This window comes from Haemaphysalis longicornis, unplaced genomic scaffold, assembly GCF_048455015.1.
Source record: "Haemaphysalis longicornis isolate Haplotype H1 unplaced genomic scaffold, Haemaphysalis longicornis Haplotype H1 scaffold_3, whole genome shotgun sequence".
Lineage (NCBI taxonomy): Eukaryota > Metazoa > Arthropoda > Arachnida > Ixodida > Ixodidae > Haemaphysalis > Haemaphysalis longicornis.
This window is the reverse complement of record NW_027526335.1, coordinates 30035960-30058223: the sequence shown is the minus strand read 5'-3', so window position 1 is coordinate 30058223 and position 22264 is coordinate 30035960. Positions and strand designations below refer to the sequence as shown.

Here is a 22264-nt window from a genome sequence, read left to right as displayed (position 1 = left end):
TGCATATTATATTTTACAGCTTGCTTCAGTCGTCTTTCGCGCTCAGAATGAAATTCTCCCAATATAAAACTCACGAAGCTTAGTTAGCGCAAGCATAAAATAACGCCAGGATGTTTGAATTAATGCGGAGGACCCCGGCTGCGGTTGACTTAGCCATTTGCTTTATTTTTTTTACTGTAATGACACGCATACATTGAGAATCCCTGATAATGTCATCCTACTATTCGTCAATTGTTTGAGTCTTCCTTGCCCACGCACTATATATTGTTATATATTAATAGGACACGTTCCAACCGGGGCAGCAACGGTAACAGAAGTGCATAGGCCATTCGAAAAAAAAAATGGATAGAAAAGTGCGCGCAGAGCGGAGTAGTGAAGCGGGGCTCGTCGCAACTTGGAGCGTCCATTTCCCGTTGTTCGGACGCTTCCCCTTATGGAATACACAACCGCAATGGAAGCGAAGAAAAGCAAAACCGGACCAACCTTGAAGCAGTAGGTCGTATAGCTGACCGTCTGCCACAGGATGACTTGAATGCCGACGATCACGAGGGTCATCATCAAATATCGCTTTGGCACGGCCGCGCAAGTGCATTTGTTGTTCATGCCGGTCTACAGCCGCACGGCGCCCGTCAAGCCACCGCGGGACACAGTCGGCGACGGCGACACTCAGTTCCTTCTGCGGGGACCGCCACGGCGGCGGCTATCGAGTCAGCAGAGTCTCGTGAATTATTCTTCGGGGCACTGGGGGACCCGGCCAAACCTGCATCCGGCGCAGTTTTTTGACAGCCAAGCTTCTGGTCTGGTGCACGCATCGCCGGGGCGTCCTTTGTTTGCCTGCCGCCTGTCTTGCAGTGGAGCTATAGGCTATCCGCGCATACATCCGTTGCGCTCCGTTCGCGTCCACACTATGGGAGACCATCTCCATACCAGCCACGCTCTGGTGGTGTCTCGGAGGTCGTGGCGGGAAACAAGGCTCGGGCTGCTTCGCGCCTCCGCTGTCGGTTGGTTGTCACGCTGTGCACAGCCCCGCAGTGTCCGGCCAAGTATCTGGGTGGAGGAGCCGCTTAAGATAATACGCCGTCGCCAACCGATGCGTGACATCCGTAATGTTGGCCTCCTTCCTGTCAGTTTTTTTTTTTTTTTCCTCTTTTTTAACAGCGAAGCTGTTCAGCAATTCGTTGATTCCGACGTTTCACAAAACTCAGTATAACAGTATAAAGAAAAGAAGTCACCGGCACGTACCAGCACCGGCGGGATTCGAACCCGAGTCTGGAAGAGCAACGAAGTTTAATACCTGTGCGGTACAGCCGTTTCAAATGTCTTCGAAAGGCCGTTCAACCGATTGTCTATCAAGTTGTCCATTGTATATACATAGGGAGGAGTTGTGGGGAAATCACGCTCTGCTGTTGCTGTGGGGAAATCACGCCACCAGCTCGACACAGAACACGTCATAGGATACAGGTTGCACCTGCGGGTGCCTAGTTTAAGTGTACGCGTTCCGATCGTTTGTTCTGCTTCCTCGATTTGCTTCTTCTTCGCCGTTATAGGAACAAAGATGTTGCGGCAGCAAAGAAGGAGCAAATCGGCTGCAATCGTAGACTTAAACCGTCGTGATGGTCGTGAAGGTTGCGTACAGCTTCGCTACCTTCAAGTTTTACGCGTTAATGAGAGCTTCCTTCATTTTTTTTTTCTTTTTCATTTGACGCTCTCCCCTCTTCCCTTACTTTTAGGAAAATGAGGGTGAGACACTAAATTGACTTAAAATTACGCGATCGGAAGGGTGCTATACCCGGGGATAACTTAAAAACGACGACGACGACGACGATGATGATGATTGCTATTGGTTTCCCCTCTGTAGCAGGGTGACGACGCGTCATCTTACCAAAAAGGCAGCTCTCCCTCGCCTCATCACCGCAGCCCGCTGGTACTCCGCGCGGCGCAAAAAGGGCCTTACTGCGAGTATTTTGAACGTGACATGAGTCGTTTTCGTTGTTTCTCCCACTTAATCTGCTTTTAAATTCCTGCAGCGACTGCAAAAAGAGTAGGTGTAAAAAGAAGGCGATGTTGCGCTTTAAGCGCAATCTCGTTTCAAAAGAGGCGCGCACGTTGCCATCCGGGTCCGTCGCTTCGGCGGAGTGATACACTACATGAGCTATTGCCGTTCTTAACTTGTGTGAAGCTTGTCAAGCATCGCATATCAACCTCGAAATTGAGCTGCAACGTAGAAATAGCGTAAATGCGCATTCCCAAAAGAATGGCCTCTCCCTCGCCTTCCTTGCTTGTGACCAGACTCGGCTAGAGTTCGTATAATTCGTTTAGGACTTCAGGTCATCACATGACACCGGTTGGGTCGATGTGAGTGGTCAGCTTACTCCAGGATGCAAAAAAGTGAGCCCAATATCGCTTTTAAAAAATGCGATTTTGGCGCGCGAGAAGAAACAGCGGTCGCAAAATGCGTTTGGGTCAAATACCATGTCTTGCACCAGCACATTTTGGTGCCAGGTGGAATGGAGAAATAAGGGATGGGAAGGGAAAAGTGGTGAAATGTGGCAACGTGGAGGTCACAGTTATGCATAGCATTCTGGTCGAGTTGGGCGTTGCTATACAAACATGCATGTGCACATAGAGCGATCCTTGGCGCAAAGCCACAAATGAGGATTTCCTGAATATAGCACGTGGAATGGCCTATAGACCATTCCATCGGGCGAGGGGGAAACATATTCTCGAACTCAGCGGCCGCGGCGCGCCGGCCGCCTTTCCCCCTCTCTGGAGTGTGCGCGGCGCGCCGACGGGCCAGGCGCGGCTGCTCCTTTGCCTTGACTACGCTTTGTAGGCATCGCGCGTGCGGGTTTACCACTAATTTACGCATTATTTTAATGAAATGTTGGTAATAAATGAGCCAGACTAGCAGCTTGTGAGTTGCGCACGTTAAAATTCTTGGTAATTTTGTACTGCTGAGCTCTTTCGGTACACCTAATTTGGAGTAGTGGCAGAAAATTCTACTTTCTTTCCAAACTAAAATGGGTCACTGAAACTTGCCTGTGCCGCAGATGGTATTAGTTCCATGGATCTCCACCGTTGCTGCGGCTCATTGCGGCATATCCGGCTCCAAGTATTACGTGGGATGGCCTTGGCGATTTTCAGTGACTACTACCTCCCTAAGTTGTCCCTTTCCACAGCCAATCTGAGGGAATTGGGTGGGGGAATACTGAAGGGGATTCCACCTTCCTTGTTCCCCCATCCCCGACTCGGACAAAATAAAGTTGTTCACTCACTCACTCCAAGAGTTCAGGCTTTTTCCCAAATGTGATGTATCTGTCGGCAACATCAAACTAAGCAACGAAAAAGCGAACGCTTGTCTGGTTGCCCAACGGCGGACGCTTAATAAGTCCTTACATGACGCTCTCCAGGAGCCGTGTTGTTTATTTTATTTATGTTGTACATTAGTTGCAGGGCTAATTTGTGCTGCAGAGCCGATTGAAATTCTAGGGAGAGGAGGTTTTGTTTATTGCTGGCGGCAGTGGTGGCTAAGGGTGAGGTGTTGATATATCGATAAGATATATACAAACTATGTAATTGGCCTAATACTAAGTTCACCCAAAACTACCTGTATTAAACCCTGCAGGGATATGAAGCCAGAATTCTGTTACACCGACACGCGCTTCTGTTTGTTGCCCACGAGCGCCGAGCGTATCACGGTTAGTCGTTTTAACAAACATCAGTTTTTGCATTAAAGCGATCAAAATACCCGCTATATGCTATCCCGGACGCACACACACAAACAAAAAAAATTGTGACGAAGTATTGCAAACATGCTCAACACGGCATCGTTTACCCACCGTGGACCACGCTACCTCGAGGCGAATTTCAGCCCCACCGCGGCCCAAAAATCCGCCAATTTAAGCCAGATCGCTTAAACTCGTCCTATGCAACAACTTTCCCATTTAAAGTATACTGCGGAAAAGGACGTACAACGCGCTACAACGAAAAATTGACGGAGCCGCCGCAGGCGCCTATGCGCCGCGGAGCAAACGCCCAAGCCAGCAAATCGGCCAGCTACAAGAGGGCGCTGGGCACGCAAGATGGCGGCGCCCTCGTTGGAATGGTCTATACAGAAAGCGCAATTTTTGCTTTCGCATTTTCATTTCATTGGCGAGTGGGCTGAACAAGGTCTCGAATAAACCAAATCGAAGTATGGCCAGAGGAAGTGCTCGCGCTATTACAAGTTGTTGCGCTTATTGCGGCAAAATGTTTTAGGGGCGAAGCCCCTTGGGGGCATGGGGCGGTTGGCGTCTCCTGTCGTCGTCGTAATCGTCGTTTCATGTAGTCACGGTGCTAAAACGCCGGGACACTCGTTTACGCCTCGCGCTGGAGAGCTTCGTGCTTCAAAGACGCAAGACTTTTACAGCAACGCTGTATACCTCCACCCCCCAACGGTATCATCTCCGTTGGCAAAACCGCCAAGGCTCCAAGAATACACTTATACACTGCATGCTTCGCTCTACCCCAGGTTTCACGTTAGTGGAGATCGTCCGGGAATGTTTTGTTTATGTGTGCCAAGAAAATAAAATCTGCGCATTATTAACGTAGCCAGTTGCTGTAATCCAAGCACGGCGACACCTGCCCTTGGCCACCTAGTCTATCTTTGGAGAGACCTGTTGCGTTGGCCATGGCGTTGTCTGGAGTGGGTTGCCCGTTATTAGCGGTGAGATGTTTGAGTGACGCCCCGTGCCTCCTGACGTCAGCATTGGGACTTGCGTCGCTGTCGTCTGCCACACTCCGCTTGTGAGGGTCAGAAGTGCCTGTGCTATAGAAATCGCCTGTTTTGATGGTTCAGTGCATCAAAAACCATATTTCCAGTAATTTAGGTATTCTGCCAGCTTCCGACACCTCTGAATAATTTCAAGCTGTATCCGGTACAGGTTTGCATGTTACCTTTTTCGTGTTACCTTTTTTTCGCTGCTATGCGTGCCTACCAGCCCACTAATCATAGAATGACACATTGGACGGTCGAGCGCAGCATAAACATTCATTTACGGCGTCGCTTATTCGTGTCAGTATCGGTTTCGGCAAAACGAACGCCGAGCGGCCGCCATGACAGGAGGTATCACGTGACGTCACCATTTTTGCCGTACCGCTGCCGCTCAGGACGCGCGCGCGCGCCCACGCCGGCCGAGGTTTTCACCGTCCCCACGCGCCCGGGCAGCATGACGTCAGTCCCAAAACCATGACGTGTACACACGCCCGAGCAGCGTGCGCCAACCAAAGCCAGCACGTCGGCTTCGTCACGGGAGCCCCGACGTCGGCAGTTTGGGGCAAGTAGCAGATGATGTCACGTCGGCCCGCTCTGGGCTTTTTTGTGCAGGCGAAGATTAAAATGGATTTAAAACGTTACGCCGAATGGTTGCTGTTGAAACTTGCTGGGGGGTATGGCCTGATAAAAAGGAAGCATTTTACTTATCTCAGCTTTGAAATTTCGTGTCAGTTCTCCTTTAAGGGCATCAGTCAGAAGATCGTGTATAATTCGTCATTTCTAGCTTATTTTCGAGGTTGAGTGCTCAGAGCTCCTCGAACAGTATTTAAAATGCGTAGGTTTCCCTAAAGTATTTTTGAGATGCTCTTATGAAGACTCAACAGTCTGTAGTGCTACGTACCAAGCAGTGGGCATGTAGACGCGCGTCGCACGGCAGGAAATAAAACAGCTGTCTTCTATTCTTTCATTGCTGTTGACTTGTACCATATAAATATTTTTTTCTATGCCTAACGCTTTAATTTTTCTGCACCGTCACAAACATCTTATTAGGAGGTTTGGGGATGTTTGAGAGGCTCACAAAGTTCATGCGGCTATTTTCTTCAGGCTGTAGGCATACATACCCTTCTTCACAGATTAGCTTTCGTTATGACAGCGTGCAAGAAGGTGTATATATGCAGCGTGTATCGACCACAGCGGAACTACTCTCCTATATTGTTTCCTTACCTTTCTAATATTGACTTTTCTCTTTCTATCCTATTCGCCCCCCCCCCCCCCTATTCCAACCCCGCAAACTGGGTTGAATGGAGGTGAGCACCCCTGAGAGCTCAATAATATCCCCAGTTCATTTCTTTTCCTTCTTCCTTAAAAGAAAAAAACGAATCAATCCCCAAGTCGACGTCACGGAGACGGCGCGGCGAAGCGCCGTCTCCGCGATCAAAATTGACCAAGATTGGCCAAAATTGGCAAAAAAAAAAAAAAAAAAGAACTCCACCGTTCGCCGCAATCCTGAAAACACTAGCTGCAAACGAGAAGGACGCGTCATAGCGGTACGCCCCTCAAAGGCGATGTCCAATGATTATCCCTTCCAAAAAAAAAAAAAAGAAGAAGGAAGCTCACACTTATAGCAACAATGATTGAGTAAAGACAATTGCGGCAGCGAGAAGCAAATCGGATGCAGTCTTCGAGTAAAACCACCGTGATGGTCGTGAAGGTTGTGTACTGCTTCGCTATCAAGTCTTACGCGTATAGTGTGAGCTTCCTTCATTTTTTTTCTTATTAAGATAACTGGCCTAAAAACAGCCTACGTGCCCACAGTGCATGAGCAGGGCACAGCACCGCTATGGTGGACAGTCAAGTTACGACACACTGTTCTTGTTGACTAAGATGGAATAAAACAGGCGAGTTCATTATTTATACTAACAATAAATCACATTTTTAAAATGTTGTGGTGACAATTTGATGTTGCTTTACTCACTGGTCCATTCTTACCGCTAACAGCTGACATTAACTCTATGCAGCTACCACATAGCTAAAGCGCTCTACCACATAGAGCGATTTTGCAAGCGAAACGGGGAGCGATCTATCTAATCTATCTAAGTGGTTCGATGAAAAAGGAAAAGAAAATGGACTGGGGATATTATTGAGCCCATCTGGGGGCTCACCGGCATACAACCCAGTCCGGGGGGGTAGGGAATATAGAAGGGGATGAATACACGACGAGCGAATGGCTTCTTTTCGCCACGGAGGAAATCGCTCATCGCCAGGAAGTGGCCTGAGTAGCTAGCCAATAGGAAAGCTGTGAGGGGCTTCCGGAAGGCACTAAGGTGGCTAGCCAGTGATCTTAGCGGCACAGCGCATGGTGCATCCTAGAAAATGGCAGAAAAATATGACTCTCTGCTACATGCTTATTCGCACTTTCCAGCGAATATAGGTGGCGCAACGGGGTATCCAAAATGGAGGACGGGACGATGATCGGGACGCCGCGTAAGCGCGCGCGTCTGGAGGAACAGGCCGATCCGGGCCCGTTAGTGTCTCTTCAGACCATCTTTTCCCTTGTCGATGAGACACGAATGTGCTTTGTCGAAGGCGAAGCAGTTTACAACGCCAGTCGCACAGAGTTTTGCGGCATCAGGGAGGCCACCGATGACATGCTGAGCATCGAGGGATTGTGCCTGCAACCGAATGGCGTCACCAGCCAACCACACTGCGTGAACGTTTGTTGGCACTGCAGGTTCTATAAAGGGTGCTACACTTCCATCCATGCTCGTAAAATTGTTCAAGCACACTTTACGAATATTTATTAGGCGCCAAGCAGAGCTCGGTATACGCAACCGAGCACAGCGTTTTGCTATTGCCACTTTCGCAATTGTGTCGGGTTAAGTGCGAATAAAGCGAGTAAATTTTAATTTCGTGGGCTGTTTTTACAAGGAAACATCCACCGGCGTTTATGCAGGTTACAGGTAATAATAAAAATACCGAAACTAAATATCAAACGCTGGCGCCTCTACGGCAGGGCCTGTTACATCAGCTGTGTTGTGCTTTCAGCGCGCTGTCGGAAACGACGATGGCGCAGTAACAAGTTTATTTGTTTATTACAAATACCTACATCGCCCATTCCTGTGGGGTGTTTGAGAAAGAAAAAAAAGCAGCAAATTCAAAACAGTAATCACACATAATGCTAAAGCGAGAACGAAGCACAAACCCAACAAAGCACAAAATGCAACTGGAATGCAGCATTTATTAAAAGAAACCAGCACGTTAATAAAAGAACAATGACGTTCTCCTGTTGGTTCTTGGCTTCACTTTCTTCTCGTGCGTGCGCATAGGAATATAATGTGGCGGCACGGCACCTTTCTTCAACCGCGGTTTCAGTGGCTGCAGCTAGACGATCGATTAATAAACGACACATTCAACTTGCACAAAAAACACACCATCAATAACAAGACAGCGAACTAAACTTACGGGTACTGCTCCAGAAGAAGTCAGCTTTCGTGAAGTGACTACTGCAAACCCCACGGATTGTGTTGCTGACACCTTTTCCAGTGCGGAGCATAGTTATTCAAACCTTTCGGGCTTTTTTATTTCTACGAAATGTATGAACGCTGGCTTTTCCAGGCACTGAGCGATTTTTATACTGCGGTACACAGCACATTCGATTGCTTTTTGGTTTTGCGTTCTCAATCCCCACGTTTCCGAACGCTCCGGCAGCCTTCGCCCGGGACGCCGATCATCTACAAACAGCTTCTGAAAAAAGGCACGCGGCGGCGCCACTGTTGCTGGAAAGTGCACGGCGTGCATCAACACAGCGCGCGCCGCCGCTCGAGCCCGGCCATGCCTCTGCCTACTATAAATACGTTTATTTCCCGTTTTTAAAGACGATTGGGCTGTCTGCATGCATGTCTGTTTGTTTGTCTGTCTGTCTGTGACTCGATTCAGCCACCCGGACAAAGCAATACAAGGCCTGCGCAATAGTCTTATATAGTCACAGCTAAATCTACACGTCTAAGTCCGGTGTAATGTCCATACTTGTCAACATTGTTGAATAAGAACAAAACATTACGCAAATACAAGAAAACAATTTAATACAGAAGTGATATTTGCAGTGTTCCTTTATAAAAAATCATACATGCTTGATTTTTGCGAAATTGAATACTTCATCAACTGCAGAAAAAAAAATTCACCCCGCCATCGTCTGCTGTCGCCCGCGCCACTATAGATTCTGGCGCCATTTTAAGAAATCAACCGGCAGCAGTTACGAAAGGTTCCACTAGATAGGTTCCACGTTCTGCTTGGAACGCACGTGGTTCTATAAACGCTGAAGTAGGGCGCCTCGATTCACGCGCGTCTCCGCCGTACGGCAGCGTTGGCATCGAGGCACCGGGCCTGGAGCAGTGGAACGCGGTAAATTTAAAATGATCGAAGCAAACCTTTCTTTACCTTGAGATGAGCGCGACGCAAGAGGAACAACATGAGAGGTGAGCGGGAAAGCGAAGGGAGGCATTTACTTGGCAAAGGTCGGTAAAGTCTATCGTCTTTTGTCGACATTTGCTACGAACGGAGCAGAAACGCGGCCAATTTTTGTGATCCATGCACACATAAAAGAACCTTCATTCGGCCGTGTGTACTTTGATAACATTATTCGGCGCAAAGCGGAAATATTGGGATTGCGTTTCGCCGACGCTCGCGCTATCGCGCGAACGCTCTCATGTGGCTGCCTCAGCGAGCGATTGGCGTCGCTCACAAAAATCGCTCCATGTGGTTACCGCCGCTCAGTCAATTTTTCAGTCGCTCAGTCACTTACGAGAATGTTCTCATTTTAGTGCCTAGAATAAATTCTAGGCACTATAGTCTCATGCCTGCTTTCGAATTTTTTCACTAAGAACAAACGATATGTCTTATTGCGGCTCTATGTTGGAATAAAACTAGTCTTTCTTACTTTCTTTCAGAAGCTTTGACACGATCGTCGCAAGTTTTCCCAACTGCATAACTCCCTGCGCAGCCCGGCGGTGGTGCTGCGATAGTTAGCGATCCGCAGACTTCGGCGTTCGTTTCGTCGGGGAAGACGGCCAAAATGGCTGACGGCGTGGATATTGATCTTTATGCCGACGATCTGGAGCAAGATTTTAACCAGGCAAGCCAGTTTTGTATGCATTTATGTTCCGTGAACACGAAAATTATATTGCATGTTGGACGTAATAGTTAATGGCCGCCTTAACACCTTGCCGCACTGAACACGACTACGGGCCGGCTACTAGCGGTTCCATTGTTTTCACCTAGGGCTCCGAAAGTGTGGTCTTAAGCGAATACGGTTGGGCTTGAGCTTGTGTTCACTGTTACACTGTAAACTTCTAGCATGCACTTTCGTTCAAAGTCTACGAGGGTGAAGTCGGCGCCTTCTTTTATTACGAGCTTGTGAGCACCTGACGCAAAAAAGACGTGGAGCGGAAATGGGGCCGCTCGTGCGTTTGAGTGGCGTTAACTGGTAAAACAACGGTAAACAGAAAATTACTGGTACTTCTAACATGTAGTGTCAGTTACATCGTCAGCATTGCTTTGAATAGGCATTTTCATGTGTGGTTAGACTTGTAGTTATACTGGAACGCAACTCGTGCTTTTAGCCGCGATTTATGGCGCGGGCGATTTTCAATGATGTAGTCAGCCATTTCTGCCCATTTCTGTCTTTCTAGGAGGGCTACAATGAACACGATTCCAACGTGGATCTTTATGATGACGTCATTGCAGCACCATCGAGCGATGGAAACACAGATGAGGTATATACGAATGGAGCGGCTTCCTGCCCCCCCCCAGCGCGGTAGCGCGGAAGAGCAGGGGCCGGGTTCACGACGCAGTTTTCTTACGTCGTAGGCGGTGGGACTCACATAGGCGACGTGCCATATGAGGTATCGCGAAATTGGTACAATAATCCCTGTTGGTGTTAGGTTCCTGATGTCCCGGGTCAAGCGGCGTCGACCGCAGTTAGTGCACCCTTTCCCTTTCAGTAAAACACTTCCCTTTTGAGGCCGCAGCACCCCTCACCACTACTGTAACTGTTAAAACATCGTGTTTTTCAGAAAACGGCCCCCAATTAACATTCCTGAGTTATTGATGCTCTCAACGGTGTCTAGTGTGCTTAAGAGCACTGTGACTGAAACATCTGTAATTAGGGTGCTTAAAAGGACAATAAAGTGTGAAAGTATTATTTGTACAGAACTATTGCCCGTATAGCGTATCTTTCAGTTATATTTGGGCAACAAAAGATGCTTTCATTGTTCGAAAATGAATCATTAAATGAGCCACGAAGACAAAATACAAGTTTCGTTTATTCGAAGGATTTCCTCGCCGAGATGATGCTGACCAGACTTAACCAAACTTCACTCAACTGAGCCATATAATGAAAACAGAATAGGCATGCGATCGTCCGGCTAGTTTCTCGCACCGAACAAGGGCATATTTTAGGCTATTTGTTACAACTGGGTGAGGCTTACGAAATCAAATGAAAATTAAAACAGTGATTATAAGCTTGTAGAACGAGCTATTTGTGCTGAAATTTTGTGCATATTCTTTTTATGGCAGTAAGAATGTTAGGGCAAACAAACAGTGGAAGTTTCAAACGGACACGTAAACATATAAGCACTGCATACAGCCTACGAGTATACGGGGTGTTATGGCAATAATTGGAACACTTGAAATATTTTTCTTGAGCAAACCATTGCTCTGTCTGCACTGAAACTTTACACGAAGGTCGCATTGTGTAGTCTATTTTGTTTCACACCGGGAACAATGCCGGTCTTGGATTGACGACGCCACCTGGGGTATGCTGAGTGAAGGGGACAATGGGGATTCACGCTCCTTCCATGGCAGGAAGGAGCCAAATAGGGTAGCAAACGATCAGAAAATGTGAAAGCAGGCTTTCTGATCGTCTGCTACCTCATTTGGCTCCTTTCACGATAGGAAGGAGCCAAATAAAGTAGCAGATGATCAGAAAGCGTGAAAGCAGGTTGGGAAACAAATGCAACGTTTATTGGCAGCGATGAGCTGTGGGGATATTTTATTATGATTGGTATCAGCTGTTATGCAACTTTTTGTGATCATCTTAAACTAGGGACGAAACAGATTTTCTGATTGTCTGTTACCTCATTTGGCTCCTTCCTACCAAGAATCCCCATCGTCTGTTTCGCTCTGCATACACCAGGTGGCGCCATCGTTCCAAGGTCAGCTTGCACTGGCTCGCATAACTAAGTTGGCTGCCGTTTTCCCATAGGCGATATAATCGATTTTATTTATTTTCAGGATAAACAGGTAAGTACCGGCGTTGTTCCCGGTGTCAAACAAAATAGACCACGAAATGCGACGTTTGTGTGAAGTTTGCGCATGAACCGAGCAGCGGTTCGTTCAGGAATAATTTTTAAAGTGTTCCAGTTATCGTCGTAACGCCCTGTACACCGGCTGATGCTGCCTAACACAGCTGTCGTGCATGTTCACCTTGTCAGACACGACACTGGCCAACTGGCATAAGCAACACGGCCACGTACGTCACCCTGTTTGTTGAGGCATGCCCAATTTTTCATGAAATGATTAACTATTGACCGTAAGGAAAATACGGCAGGTGTAGGTGTAGTTAAAAAAAAAGAGTGCAAGGAGTGGTTGTTGAGGAGTATTGTAAAGCCATCTAGGAAGGCAGACGGTAACTGACGGATGCGTTTTGGGGATAGAGGCAGACTCAGTCAATATACTTTGGTTTAGGTACCTGTACTTGCTTCTAATACCTTATTGCCTACGTCATGAAACAGGGGTGCAGTAGGATTAAAGTTTTCGTTTTAATTAAATTTCTCGGGGAATAAAGCATTGTTTTCAGACAAGCACTGATGGTACCATAAAAACACCACATCTTCTGAATAAAACGAGGTTGTATGTTGTCTTTATGGCCTTTTTTTTTAAGCTCGCACTTTTTCAACCATTTTCCACTCATTTTTCCTTATGTAATAGGAAAGGCGACTTGTCATGTTATAGCTGTGAGGTACTGCCACCTAGCAAGAGGCTTCAAAGCTACCACACAATTTTAGTGTCGTGCAAGAAGAAACGGTAACTCGCACGTTCACAAAGGCTAAGCGGGTGAACAAATTAAAAAACTCGCCAGTGGTGGCGGGGAAAGTTGTTTGATATCGTTTACAAGATCTTCTAAAATGTGGATAACCTAAAGTTACAACGTACATTCGCTTTTTGCGTCTTCCACACTTGGTGATGCAAAGAATAATTTTGCAAGCTTTGCGAATCTTATATTGCCATCCACAATTTGGGACGTCACTATCCATAGCTTAGAAAAACGCATATGATGGCTATTTTCATTTCCATGCCTTTGGCATTTCTGCATTTTTAGGTACATATGTACCCTCAGCACTATGCTACCAGTAAGGAGTAACATGTTTGTACATTCTAGCATATTCAGTGTAAGCAGTGGAGTCTGCACTGCTTTATTTAAAGGCTGGAAGTGTAGTCACCTCTGTGTTGGTTGATATGTCTTCATCCAGGAAGCTAAGAGCAGTGTTTGGTATGTTTTGCAGACCGAGCTGTTAGTTTTACTTCTCAAAGGCTGTGCAGAACATAACCCCAAACTGACGTTACTTCTCATCGACTCGGATACTTTGCCGAGCTCCATCACATTAATTGCTCTGTGAAGTTCAAGGTGCAGATATCTGCTTCCCCCATGCTCAAGGAAGTGGCTGTTAAGTGAGTTGCAGTGCAAAGCTTCCAAAGCAGGTTTGTTATGCTAGAAGCCACAATAGTATGGTAAATCATTATATTAAAATGATTTTAGTCCAGTATTGCAGCTTCTTGGTCATAGTCGCGACTACAAATGGTGCCCATAATCCTGGTGGCAGTCCATCCTAAGTGATAAACCAAGCTTCCAGCGCTCGACGTCTCTAATTGCTTACATTCTGATCATTTTGTTACTCGGTGGAGCTGTTAAAATCTCTATAGCAGTCGTTGCCGTTGTCTTAAAGGGACCCCGCAGCACTTACCATCGACTACTCGGAAGGTGTTTTGGTGTAAGGTCTATTGTCCCAGCAATCTCCTCACGCAAGAATTGTGAAAATCCGTTCACTACACTGAAACTAAGCGCGATTTGAAACCACGCATAATTCTTCCCTCTCAACTCAACCCCGGACAACGCGACAAAAGCTGCGCGCTCTCTCCCGGAGAGGAAGCGGCTCGTGGCGTCCTCTTCGCATCCTTCGATATATCAAAGACCGGGGAGTTTTCTCCTTTTCTTCTCAATGTGGAGTGGTCTATTTCCAGTCTGGTGCCAGAAAAAAAGCAGGCATGGCTGGATGCTCGCAAGCACACACTCAGGCTGGTAGGGCGTTTTTGAAGCAATAAACATTTGTTGTCGAGTGGTCTTGTTAAAAGGGGAGTATTGAGTTCATAACTCAAACTCCGCGCGCACTCAAAACACACAAACACCAGAACTGTGCGTACAGGTTCAGGCATAAGAAAGGTTAGATCACAGCGCCGACGACGGCGGATCATCACAGGAAATGCGAGAAATAAGCCGTGAAGTTGACCAGTGACAGCCAATAGGACAGCCATGGCAACAATGATGTCGTTTAGGCCATGCCAGGGGTACATAATGAGGAAAATTGAGGAAAGTGCAGTTGCTTTTTCTGCGTATTTCTCAGCGATTTGGGCGCTCACTGCATCATGTTCACGTGTAATATTGTCACAAAGCCAAAGATGACGCAGTTGTCTTGAAGGAAAAACAAGTAATTTGCAGCAAACTTGTGCTCCCCTAACAACTCAAAGATTACAGAGGCGGCGAAGCAGTAGTCAACAAAGTAACGTGCGCAAGCGAGTGTCGGCGAAACGAATGCCGCTGCATCTGCTCTGCGGACATTTATCTCTTGGCGCGAGTGCTTCTCGAACCGTCGAATTGCATCCAGAACACTGTAGATCAAAGCAGAACACTGTAGATCAAAGCAAAGGTGACGTTAGTTTGAAGCACTCTCCCTATCAAAGGAGATGGCCCGTTCGGCATACAGAATGGAACACGCGCTTCACCTGGCTCAGGGATAACACAGATAACACAGCCAGTCGGCAAAAACAAAAACAAATAAACAAACCCAATGCATGGTTCGCCGCAATATTTGGCTCAGGCATTCCTGGCAGTGTAATCTAAATGTCACGAAGGTTCACTTGCACTGCTCAAAGAGTGTTGCAGGGTCCCTTTAACAGTGTAAGCGACATTTAGCCATCCTTTGAGTAAAGTAAAAGACCGCATACATTGAGCGCACATGTTATGTCTTTTCTTAACGCATTGAGGGCAAAATGTCCGATTGGGAGTTTCACTGCACTTACTGCTTATATAACAAGCATTGCTGATTTCTGGGCCAAGGAGAAGGCCATGTCAATGTATCCGTCATTTCAGGTTTCTGGAATGGGTAACCAATCCCAGGGCAACAGCCACCCATCAAAACGTGTTGCTCTTTACATTGGAAACCTGACCTGGGTAAGTAAAAACAGCAGGTCCTCGTAGCAGTTCACCTGATTCTTTACGGCCCATGTGTATCACAATTGTTTGACCAGACAGGGGTTCAGGACATTGACGGCAACTCACTGGTGTGGTGCTTGTTTTGGTTTTGTGACGAAGATTGTGGTCCTTTCACACACTTGGCACTCTTTCATACACTTTTGTGTGCATTTTACACAGAAAAACAATGTCAGTAGTGTTACAGGTGAGCTGTTGAACCTTTGTGTATACTGGTGAGTTGTTAGTTCCTTTTTTTGACGATTGCAGAAATTTTCCTGTGCACAGTAGCCAGCACAATAGTCATGGGTGTATTGAACTCTAGTAATGTGCTAACGTGCCAACACTTCACCTTGGTCTGCAAGACGTTCTGTAGTGGAGGGCGGGGTATTGAGTTCACTTGGGAGTTTTATTCGTAATGCGCACGTACATGACTTGAGGGGAGGGGGGCATATTTGTATTTCACCTTTCAGAAAGGGAACAGTTGCAAAAGTGCCTGTTTGTATGAGGTGCACTTGACACTAAGCATCTCTTTGGTGGTCTTAAGTTACCCTAGCTGTTGTCCACTATGGTGTGGCTTGTAGCCAAAACGTAAATATTGGTGTATCGAACACTAAATTTGAACCTGAATGACAACCAGAAAACCTACACAGGACACTCTATGATGTAATTGAAAATTTGAGACCCGATTGAAAAGAAAGAACAAGGGGTCAAAAGTGTTTCCACAAAACTGGTTTCATCACGCAAAAAATTGTGTGATATGTGGGTGTTGCGTGCCTGCCAATCTTTTGGAAGTCATGCCTTGTGCATGCAAGTGGGAAAGTATTCTGTGCATACAAGCAAGTCAACACCAAGTTTAGGTGGCTAGAAGCTTAGTGTTCTCTGTGTTGCTTGGCATTGGCTTATTCAACAAAAAAAATATATAATTCAGGGCATTTCTGGCTTCTTTTTTTTTTTTTTTAAGAAATTAATAGCTCTGCTGTTGCAGGTACTGAGAACGGAAATTTGTCGAGCATACGTTCACTAGCCAGGATCATCTAACTTCTGCGGTCATGGTCTTGTTTGGGATATTTCAAAACATTGAACCTCTCGTTTTTTTCCCCCTACTTCCCTCTGCCAATATTGCTGAGGCTATGGTAGTTCTGGCAACTATGGTGCTGTATCTTGATGCAACGTGCTTTCATTTGTGTTGGACTAGGAAGAAAGCATTCAGAAACATGCTGTGTACTAGTGACAAGTATTCATGCTTGTTACGTTCTGGTATACTTATCCCCGAGTTCGTTTCTGTAACGTATTTCGATCGTAAAAGAAATGTTCAGTAGTGAAATAACCTGATGTGTGTTGGTATCAATATTTCTTTTAAAATAAACAGACCCTGGAGTGAGCTTGTTGTGGAATTTGAACATAAACGGGCAGTTGATGCAAAGATTGAGCAACAACTGTTCAGAGGTTGAGGACAAGTGTGGCCAAAATGTATTCTATGTGAAAGTATCATAAAATGTCAGTTTTTTTTATAACGATCTGCATGAATAGTCATGTGTGTATGTTCTTAGGTCGGTTTGAGAAAATTTGTTGGCTTTGTACTTTCAGACCGTGACGTGCCAAATTTACTATGACAAAATTAACATGCTGAACAAAGCCACTTCCATTTTCATTGCATTTATGGCGAATTCTTTATTGTCTTTCTGCTGGAAAAAGAAAACTGACATTTATATGTAATGGAGAACATATGCTCGAGGAATTTCTGCTGGGCTTCTAGTTTAGGCTCTGAACACTGCAAGGGATTCAGCTGTTGCCTTTCAGTTGTCACATGGTCCAGGTACTTGGAAAAAAAAAAAAAAAAAACTGTTCTTGTAACTGGACAGCTGGCAGAGTGCGTCAAGCAATGCTCTTCTGTAGAGTGCGGTGATGTGTGTTGGGTCACGTGGCACCCAGAAAAATGCCAGTGCCAGCCGCAAGCACGCCCAAGGCCCTGCAAGTGCCTGGGTTGTGGCATAGGGATTCGGCAAAAGGGCACCAAAAGGGGGACCGAGAAAAAATGCTTGTAGTGTTGTGAAAGCTACACTGTTGACAAGACAAGCTGGTTTCACTGTGGACATTTTGTGCTTAGCATCACGCGTGCTGTAGAGTGAGTGTTTAAATGAGCTGATTTGTCATAGTTTATAAACATGCATTCAGGCTTAAACTGTTATTAAATCACCATATAGGACTTTCATTCGTTGTAACGTGCGTCTATATGAGAAATTTGGTGTTTTTTATTTGTGGTCATAACAGTAATGATAAGACACGTGTCGAGTACATATTGAGGCCGACTTTTTGGAAGTGTGTGCTGATAGGAGGGAATCTAGTGATTCTTATCTAATTACATAAAACACATCTTCACGCATTACTCACGTTAGGTATCGATGAGGCCCCGAGTGCTAGAAGTTCTGAGTTCGCAACCTGTAAAGAACTCGCTCTAATTTACAAACAGTTGAATGATCATTCCCCTATGTCTTAATGCATTAAACGCACTTACTGTGAAAAATCCACATGACAATTTTGGCTTAGGCTACACCATCAAGCCCAGTGCTGACCCAGTTGTGACACAGGGCCATCAAAGTTCTGTGGTTTGCCCCACTGGCCAGATACATAGAGGTTCTGTGTGACTTCAAGGGAAGTTTTGTATTCTGCCTGTGTTCCTGCACCATAACGTTATGATGGCAATTTTGAATGAATGCGTATGAAGCAATAGATGCTTCTTGCAATTTTTTTTAAAGCTTATGTTACTGTTATGGCAAACATGAAACGATACCTGGCAAATGGCTTAGAGAGCAAAGGCCTTGAAAACCTAGGCAATTCAGGAAAAGTACAAAGAAAGCATTGGTGTGGTTGGTGGGGAGGTAGAGAAGATTAAATAAGCAACATGATTTTCCAGGCTCATGCAACTTCCCAGGTAGCACCTCTTGTTTTGTAAAATGTTTTTTGTTTTTTGTGAGGTTACTTAGATTTGTATGCTTAAGGCAATTTCTCTGTATTTTCCTGGGAATATGCAGTTTTTGCTGACACATTGGGAAATTCTTGACACAGCCGTTTTGTTTTCCACTTTCAAACTTTCATTACTGCTATGCCAATTTAAAGTAGCTGTCACGGTTCACCAGTAAACACTTGCCTGTTCTGTTGTTTTGGACACATGACCTAAATTCATGCCAGAACACACAAAACATTTAGCGCGAAATCTAAAAGGCGGTGGAACATTGCACATCAGTATTGCTCACAAGTTATGCCAGCTTGAGCAACTGGCGTTTAAAGGGGTCGTGAATTGAGAACGTATTTGCCTTTGATTAATTTTATCTGCTTGAATAACCTTTTACGAAAGTAAGTCTGAAATATTTTTACAAATTCATTGCTTCTGGAATTTAGAAGACATCTTTGAAATGCTCATTTTGAGGCGCATCTCAAGCGACCATGCAATGCTGTCAGTTGACGACTCAAGTAGGAGTGATGTCATGTTAAGAGCATTTGAGAGTTAAACTCTCCTTGTTTACATTATTTTGTAAAGCTGTAAACCTGATATTTTTCTGAAAGTTTTCTGTCCACATGACCTGCGGTGTGGCCGCTTCAGTTGTCTGCAACCATTGTATCAGAACTGCTGGCTGTTTAGGTCAGTTTTAATTTCCGACTACCTGAAGTTCTTTTGATAAATGGGTTCATACAGTAAATTCCCAGTCTAAGCTTTCTGTCATTCATCTCATCAGGTCACAGAGTTTACGTTCGCATCACTCACATTAGAGGCTATGTGAGACAGACGTCGATGAGCTCGAGCAAGAATATTGACTAGCAAAAAGACAGTTTAGACAAGTATGAAACAGTATAAACAGTTTGTGAACAGTTTGTGAATACCCAGTTTATGTTAAATATGGTTAAACACTCGCCCAGGTTGTTGACTTTGAGTTCGGCCATGTTGGTCAGTTGTATCACAGGTCAGACAGTGCCCATTCAGTTGCACGTGAATTTCATCATGGCACTGGTGTTGTGGCTGTATCCGACTCTTTGTGAGCTCCGACATGTTGTGCAGACAAGGGGGAGTGGAGGGGAGGGGGCTATAATTGGCTTCTCAACGTGGCGTCTTTTCACGACTTGAGGAGGAAAGCGTCAGTGAAACCTTTACTGCATTTTTTTACCTATTTGCCGGTACGATGCAGTGTAACGGCTATACATAGCTTGTATAGCGAGGGTACAGTTTTAAATACCCACACAGCGCAATCTTAAAATTTTTCACGACCCCTTTAAAATATTTTCAACCAGCTCTGCTTGGATCTTTATAAACTAAGGTTGTTTTATTGTGGGCACTGTGTAATGGTTACTGCGCGCAAAAAATAAAAGGCTTTGCTGCACAGCAGTTCCTTTTTTTTTTCTGTTTTGGAGTTTTCTCTCTCTCCCTTATGAAGGTGAGCACCAAAGCGTGTGTGTTAGTGTTCATGGCTGCAGTATAGAGTGCTCCTCCCTATTGTTCACAAATCGCACAACACTGAAAACCTGTGAATTTGCATGCAAAGCAATGACACGTGTCCGTGCTTGTCGTGTTTTACAACTGTCACGGTGACAGCTGTTCTGAAGTGCCCTGGGTGCGCTTTACTGCTTCCCGCCATGCTGTGCACTTGTGTGGTTCTTCACCCTTGCAGTCAGTGCACCAGCCTAAGCCTGCTCCGTTAGCTTGGGCTTCCTGGAGCCTTCGGTGTGGGTCTATTATGGTCACTGAAGGGAATATCAGGGCCCTCCTTTGTGTTGTTCTTGGAGAGGCCCAAACCTGCATAGACCTTTTATTTAGCTCTGAGGAAATTATGCCATAGGTGCCTTGAAGCAGATAGCGGTTATCATGAACTCTCTTCAAAAATGGTGCTTTCGAAACTCCTAACTGGAGGCCTTGTAGAGCTATTCTAAAGGGAAAATTTTGTGCCTTTTATCATCTGACTTTCACCACACGAGCTTGCAAACACCACCACCCCATTAAGAAAATGTGTTAAGCCACGAGCCTCCAGTTTCGCTTTAGCGTGGTAACTGAACGAAACTGCATGTCTGTGCTAGTCCTTTGGCTCTTTGAAAGATTCTGTGAATGGACATGCCGTTGGAACTGCCTCCAGTGAAGTTAGCGGATATTCAAATTTTGCTGTATGCAGCATACAGTTTATATCTGGATGCTGTGAGAAGGTATTAGCAATACAAGATGGGTTTTTTGTGGTTGCTTATTTTGGAGTGCTTACTTGTGTGGGCGAGTGTCTTGGTAGCTTATTTCTAGAGCAAGTCATAGAATGAAGAATCACACGTCACGTTGCACCATTGTGTAGCATGGAAAGATTATGGGAGTACATTTCAAGACTAAACATTAGTTGACACCGCCTATCTGTCTCACTCTGTTTGTCGTTCTCATTTCATGTTTTAATGCTGCCTGGCCAAGCTGAGAAGGGCCTTGGTAACTTCAACTGCGTTTCTATGCAACTAATGCAACTTATGGCCGGCTTGTCTCAAGCCGTATTTTCTGAGGTGCAACCTGCATCAAACTGTGGCATGGGCTGTGGTTGCAGTAATCTTGAGTTCTGATGGATGCGTGCTAACATTTGGCGGCAGATTTGTTACATAGCCGTTCTGTTGGGACTTCAAAGTACCAGGGAGGCGTATTTGTATGCACTTGAATGCAAGGCTTGAAAAGTTTGCTCAGGTGGAAGCCTTTCTGCAAAAGTTGGAATGCCCATCCAAAGTTAAAATCACTGCGAAAATTGGGGCCCATGTGACTGGATTAGCTCAGAGCTTGTCTGCTGTATCTTTGTTGCATTGTGCTTGATATTGCACTGAGCTGTTATGGGGTGCGTTGCAAAATGATGCTGCGGCTAATGCCCTGAGGTTTTGCTACGGTGCAGGGGCTTGCGGTGTACACCTGCACATTCACTCAATGCTCCAGTGTGGCCACAGTGCAAAGAGTGTTTGCACCTTTTTCCTTTCCTGCTCTCTTGGATACTTTAGAGCTTTGCCAGTAGCGGGAGCTGCATCGTTTCTTAAAAGCCCACTCTTCTCGCATCACTACTGTCTTGCAAAACTCTGACAAACCTTGTTTTTAGGCTCTCTATACACCACTCCTTCTATTCTGTGTTTGTCTTTCGGGTATCCGTGTTGATGTTCTTCTATTTTATTTCCACATGTATACATCGTTCACTTCTGTATCAGCGTTTGTTGTAACGAGGGGGGCGGCATGAAATGCCATGACAAAGACAACTTGAGTTGAAGTTTGATGCGTGCCGAGGGACTGAGTGCTGGCACAGCCCTTGAGTACCTATGCTCCTGGTGTGTGCCTACCTGGTGTGACCAGAACTGCCCCTGTGTGTGTGCTTGTGTGATGCCTCGGTGAAGCTTTCACACGCTCTCTCTGCTTTTGAGAAGGTCTCTCTCTCGGCACACGGAGGCCACCTGTCACGTGCACAGAACCGTGGCGGCTTCCCTGCTGCTGCTGCTGCTGCCGTGCTTCTGACCTTGCCCCTCCCCCTTCCCGACCACCATTTCTAGTGGACTACGGACCAAGATGTCACCGACGCCATAGGCGCCGTCGGGGTCAACGATGTGTTAGACATCAAGTTTTTTGAGAACAGAGCCAATGGCCAGTCAAAGGGGTAAGATTTTTTGCAATGTGCAAGCAAAAAGTATGCGCGCCTTCTGTGAAACTTCTTGTCCCAGTGCTCTAAACGGTCTCTTCTTCTTCTTCTCTCTTCCGGTGGGCTGTGCAGACGGTCAAGTTAGTAGCGTTCACTATGTCAAATTAAGTTCAGGCTGCGCTCTGGCCGATTGTTTGTCGAGAGTTGCGAAGTTCGCTGTTAACATTTTTGTCACCACACGGTGCAGAGTTGCAAAGATGTGGACAAAACAAAATCCCTTTTTGGTATGTCACGTATCGCCAAGATTGGCCATCATGTAGTGATCCTTCGGGCAAGTGCTCCACTGATGCTGTTTACTCTCACCTG

At 45.9% G+C, this 22264-nt stretch overlaps 2 protein-coding genes across 24 annotated transcripts in view; one reads left to right on the top strand and one right to left on the bottom strand.

The window, feature by feature from the left end:
* LOC144173208 (vesicular glutamate transporter 2-like) overlaps positions 1 to 972 on the bottom strand; it is a 30664-nt gene extending 29692 nt beyond the window's left edge. Inside the window, exon 1 of the mRNA XM_077701714.1 lies at positions 484 to 972. Coding sequence (XP_077557840.1) covers positions 484 to 603 — 120 coding nt within the window. The 5' untranslated portion in view covers positions 604 to 972. The remainder of the gene's footprint in view (positions 1 to 483) is intronic.
* Positions 973 to 9725: 8753 nt separating this feature from the next.
* Positions 9726 to 22264, top strand: part of LOC144174219 (cleavage and polyadenylation specificity factor subunit 6-like) — a 68053-nt gene continuing 55514 nt past the window's right edge. For 22 of the 23 annotated variants that reach the window (XM_077702782.1, XM_077702762.1, XM_077702775.1 and 19 more), the window contains exons 1-4: positions 9726 to 9884; positions 10441 to 10524; positions 15177 to 15257; positions 21813 to 21916. In XM_077702782.1, the coding sequence (XP_077558908.1) occupies positions 9825 to 9884; positions 10441 to 10524; positions 15177 to 15257; positions 21813 to 21916 (329 nt within the window). In that variant the 5' untranslated portion in view covers positions 9726 to 9824. The remainder of the gene's footprint in view (positions 9885 to 10440; positions 10525 to 15176; positions 15258 to 21812; positions 21917 to 22264) is intronic. The other variant, XM_077702781.1, reaches the window with a different exon arrangement.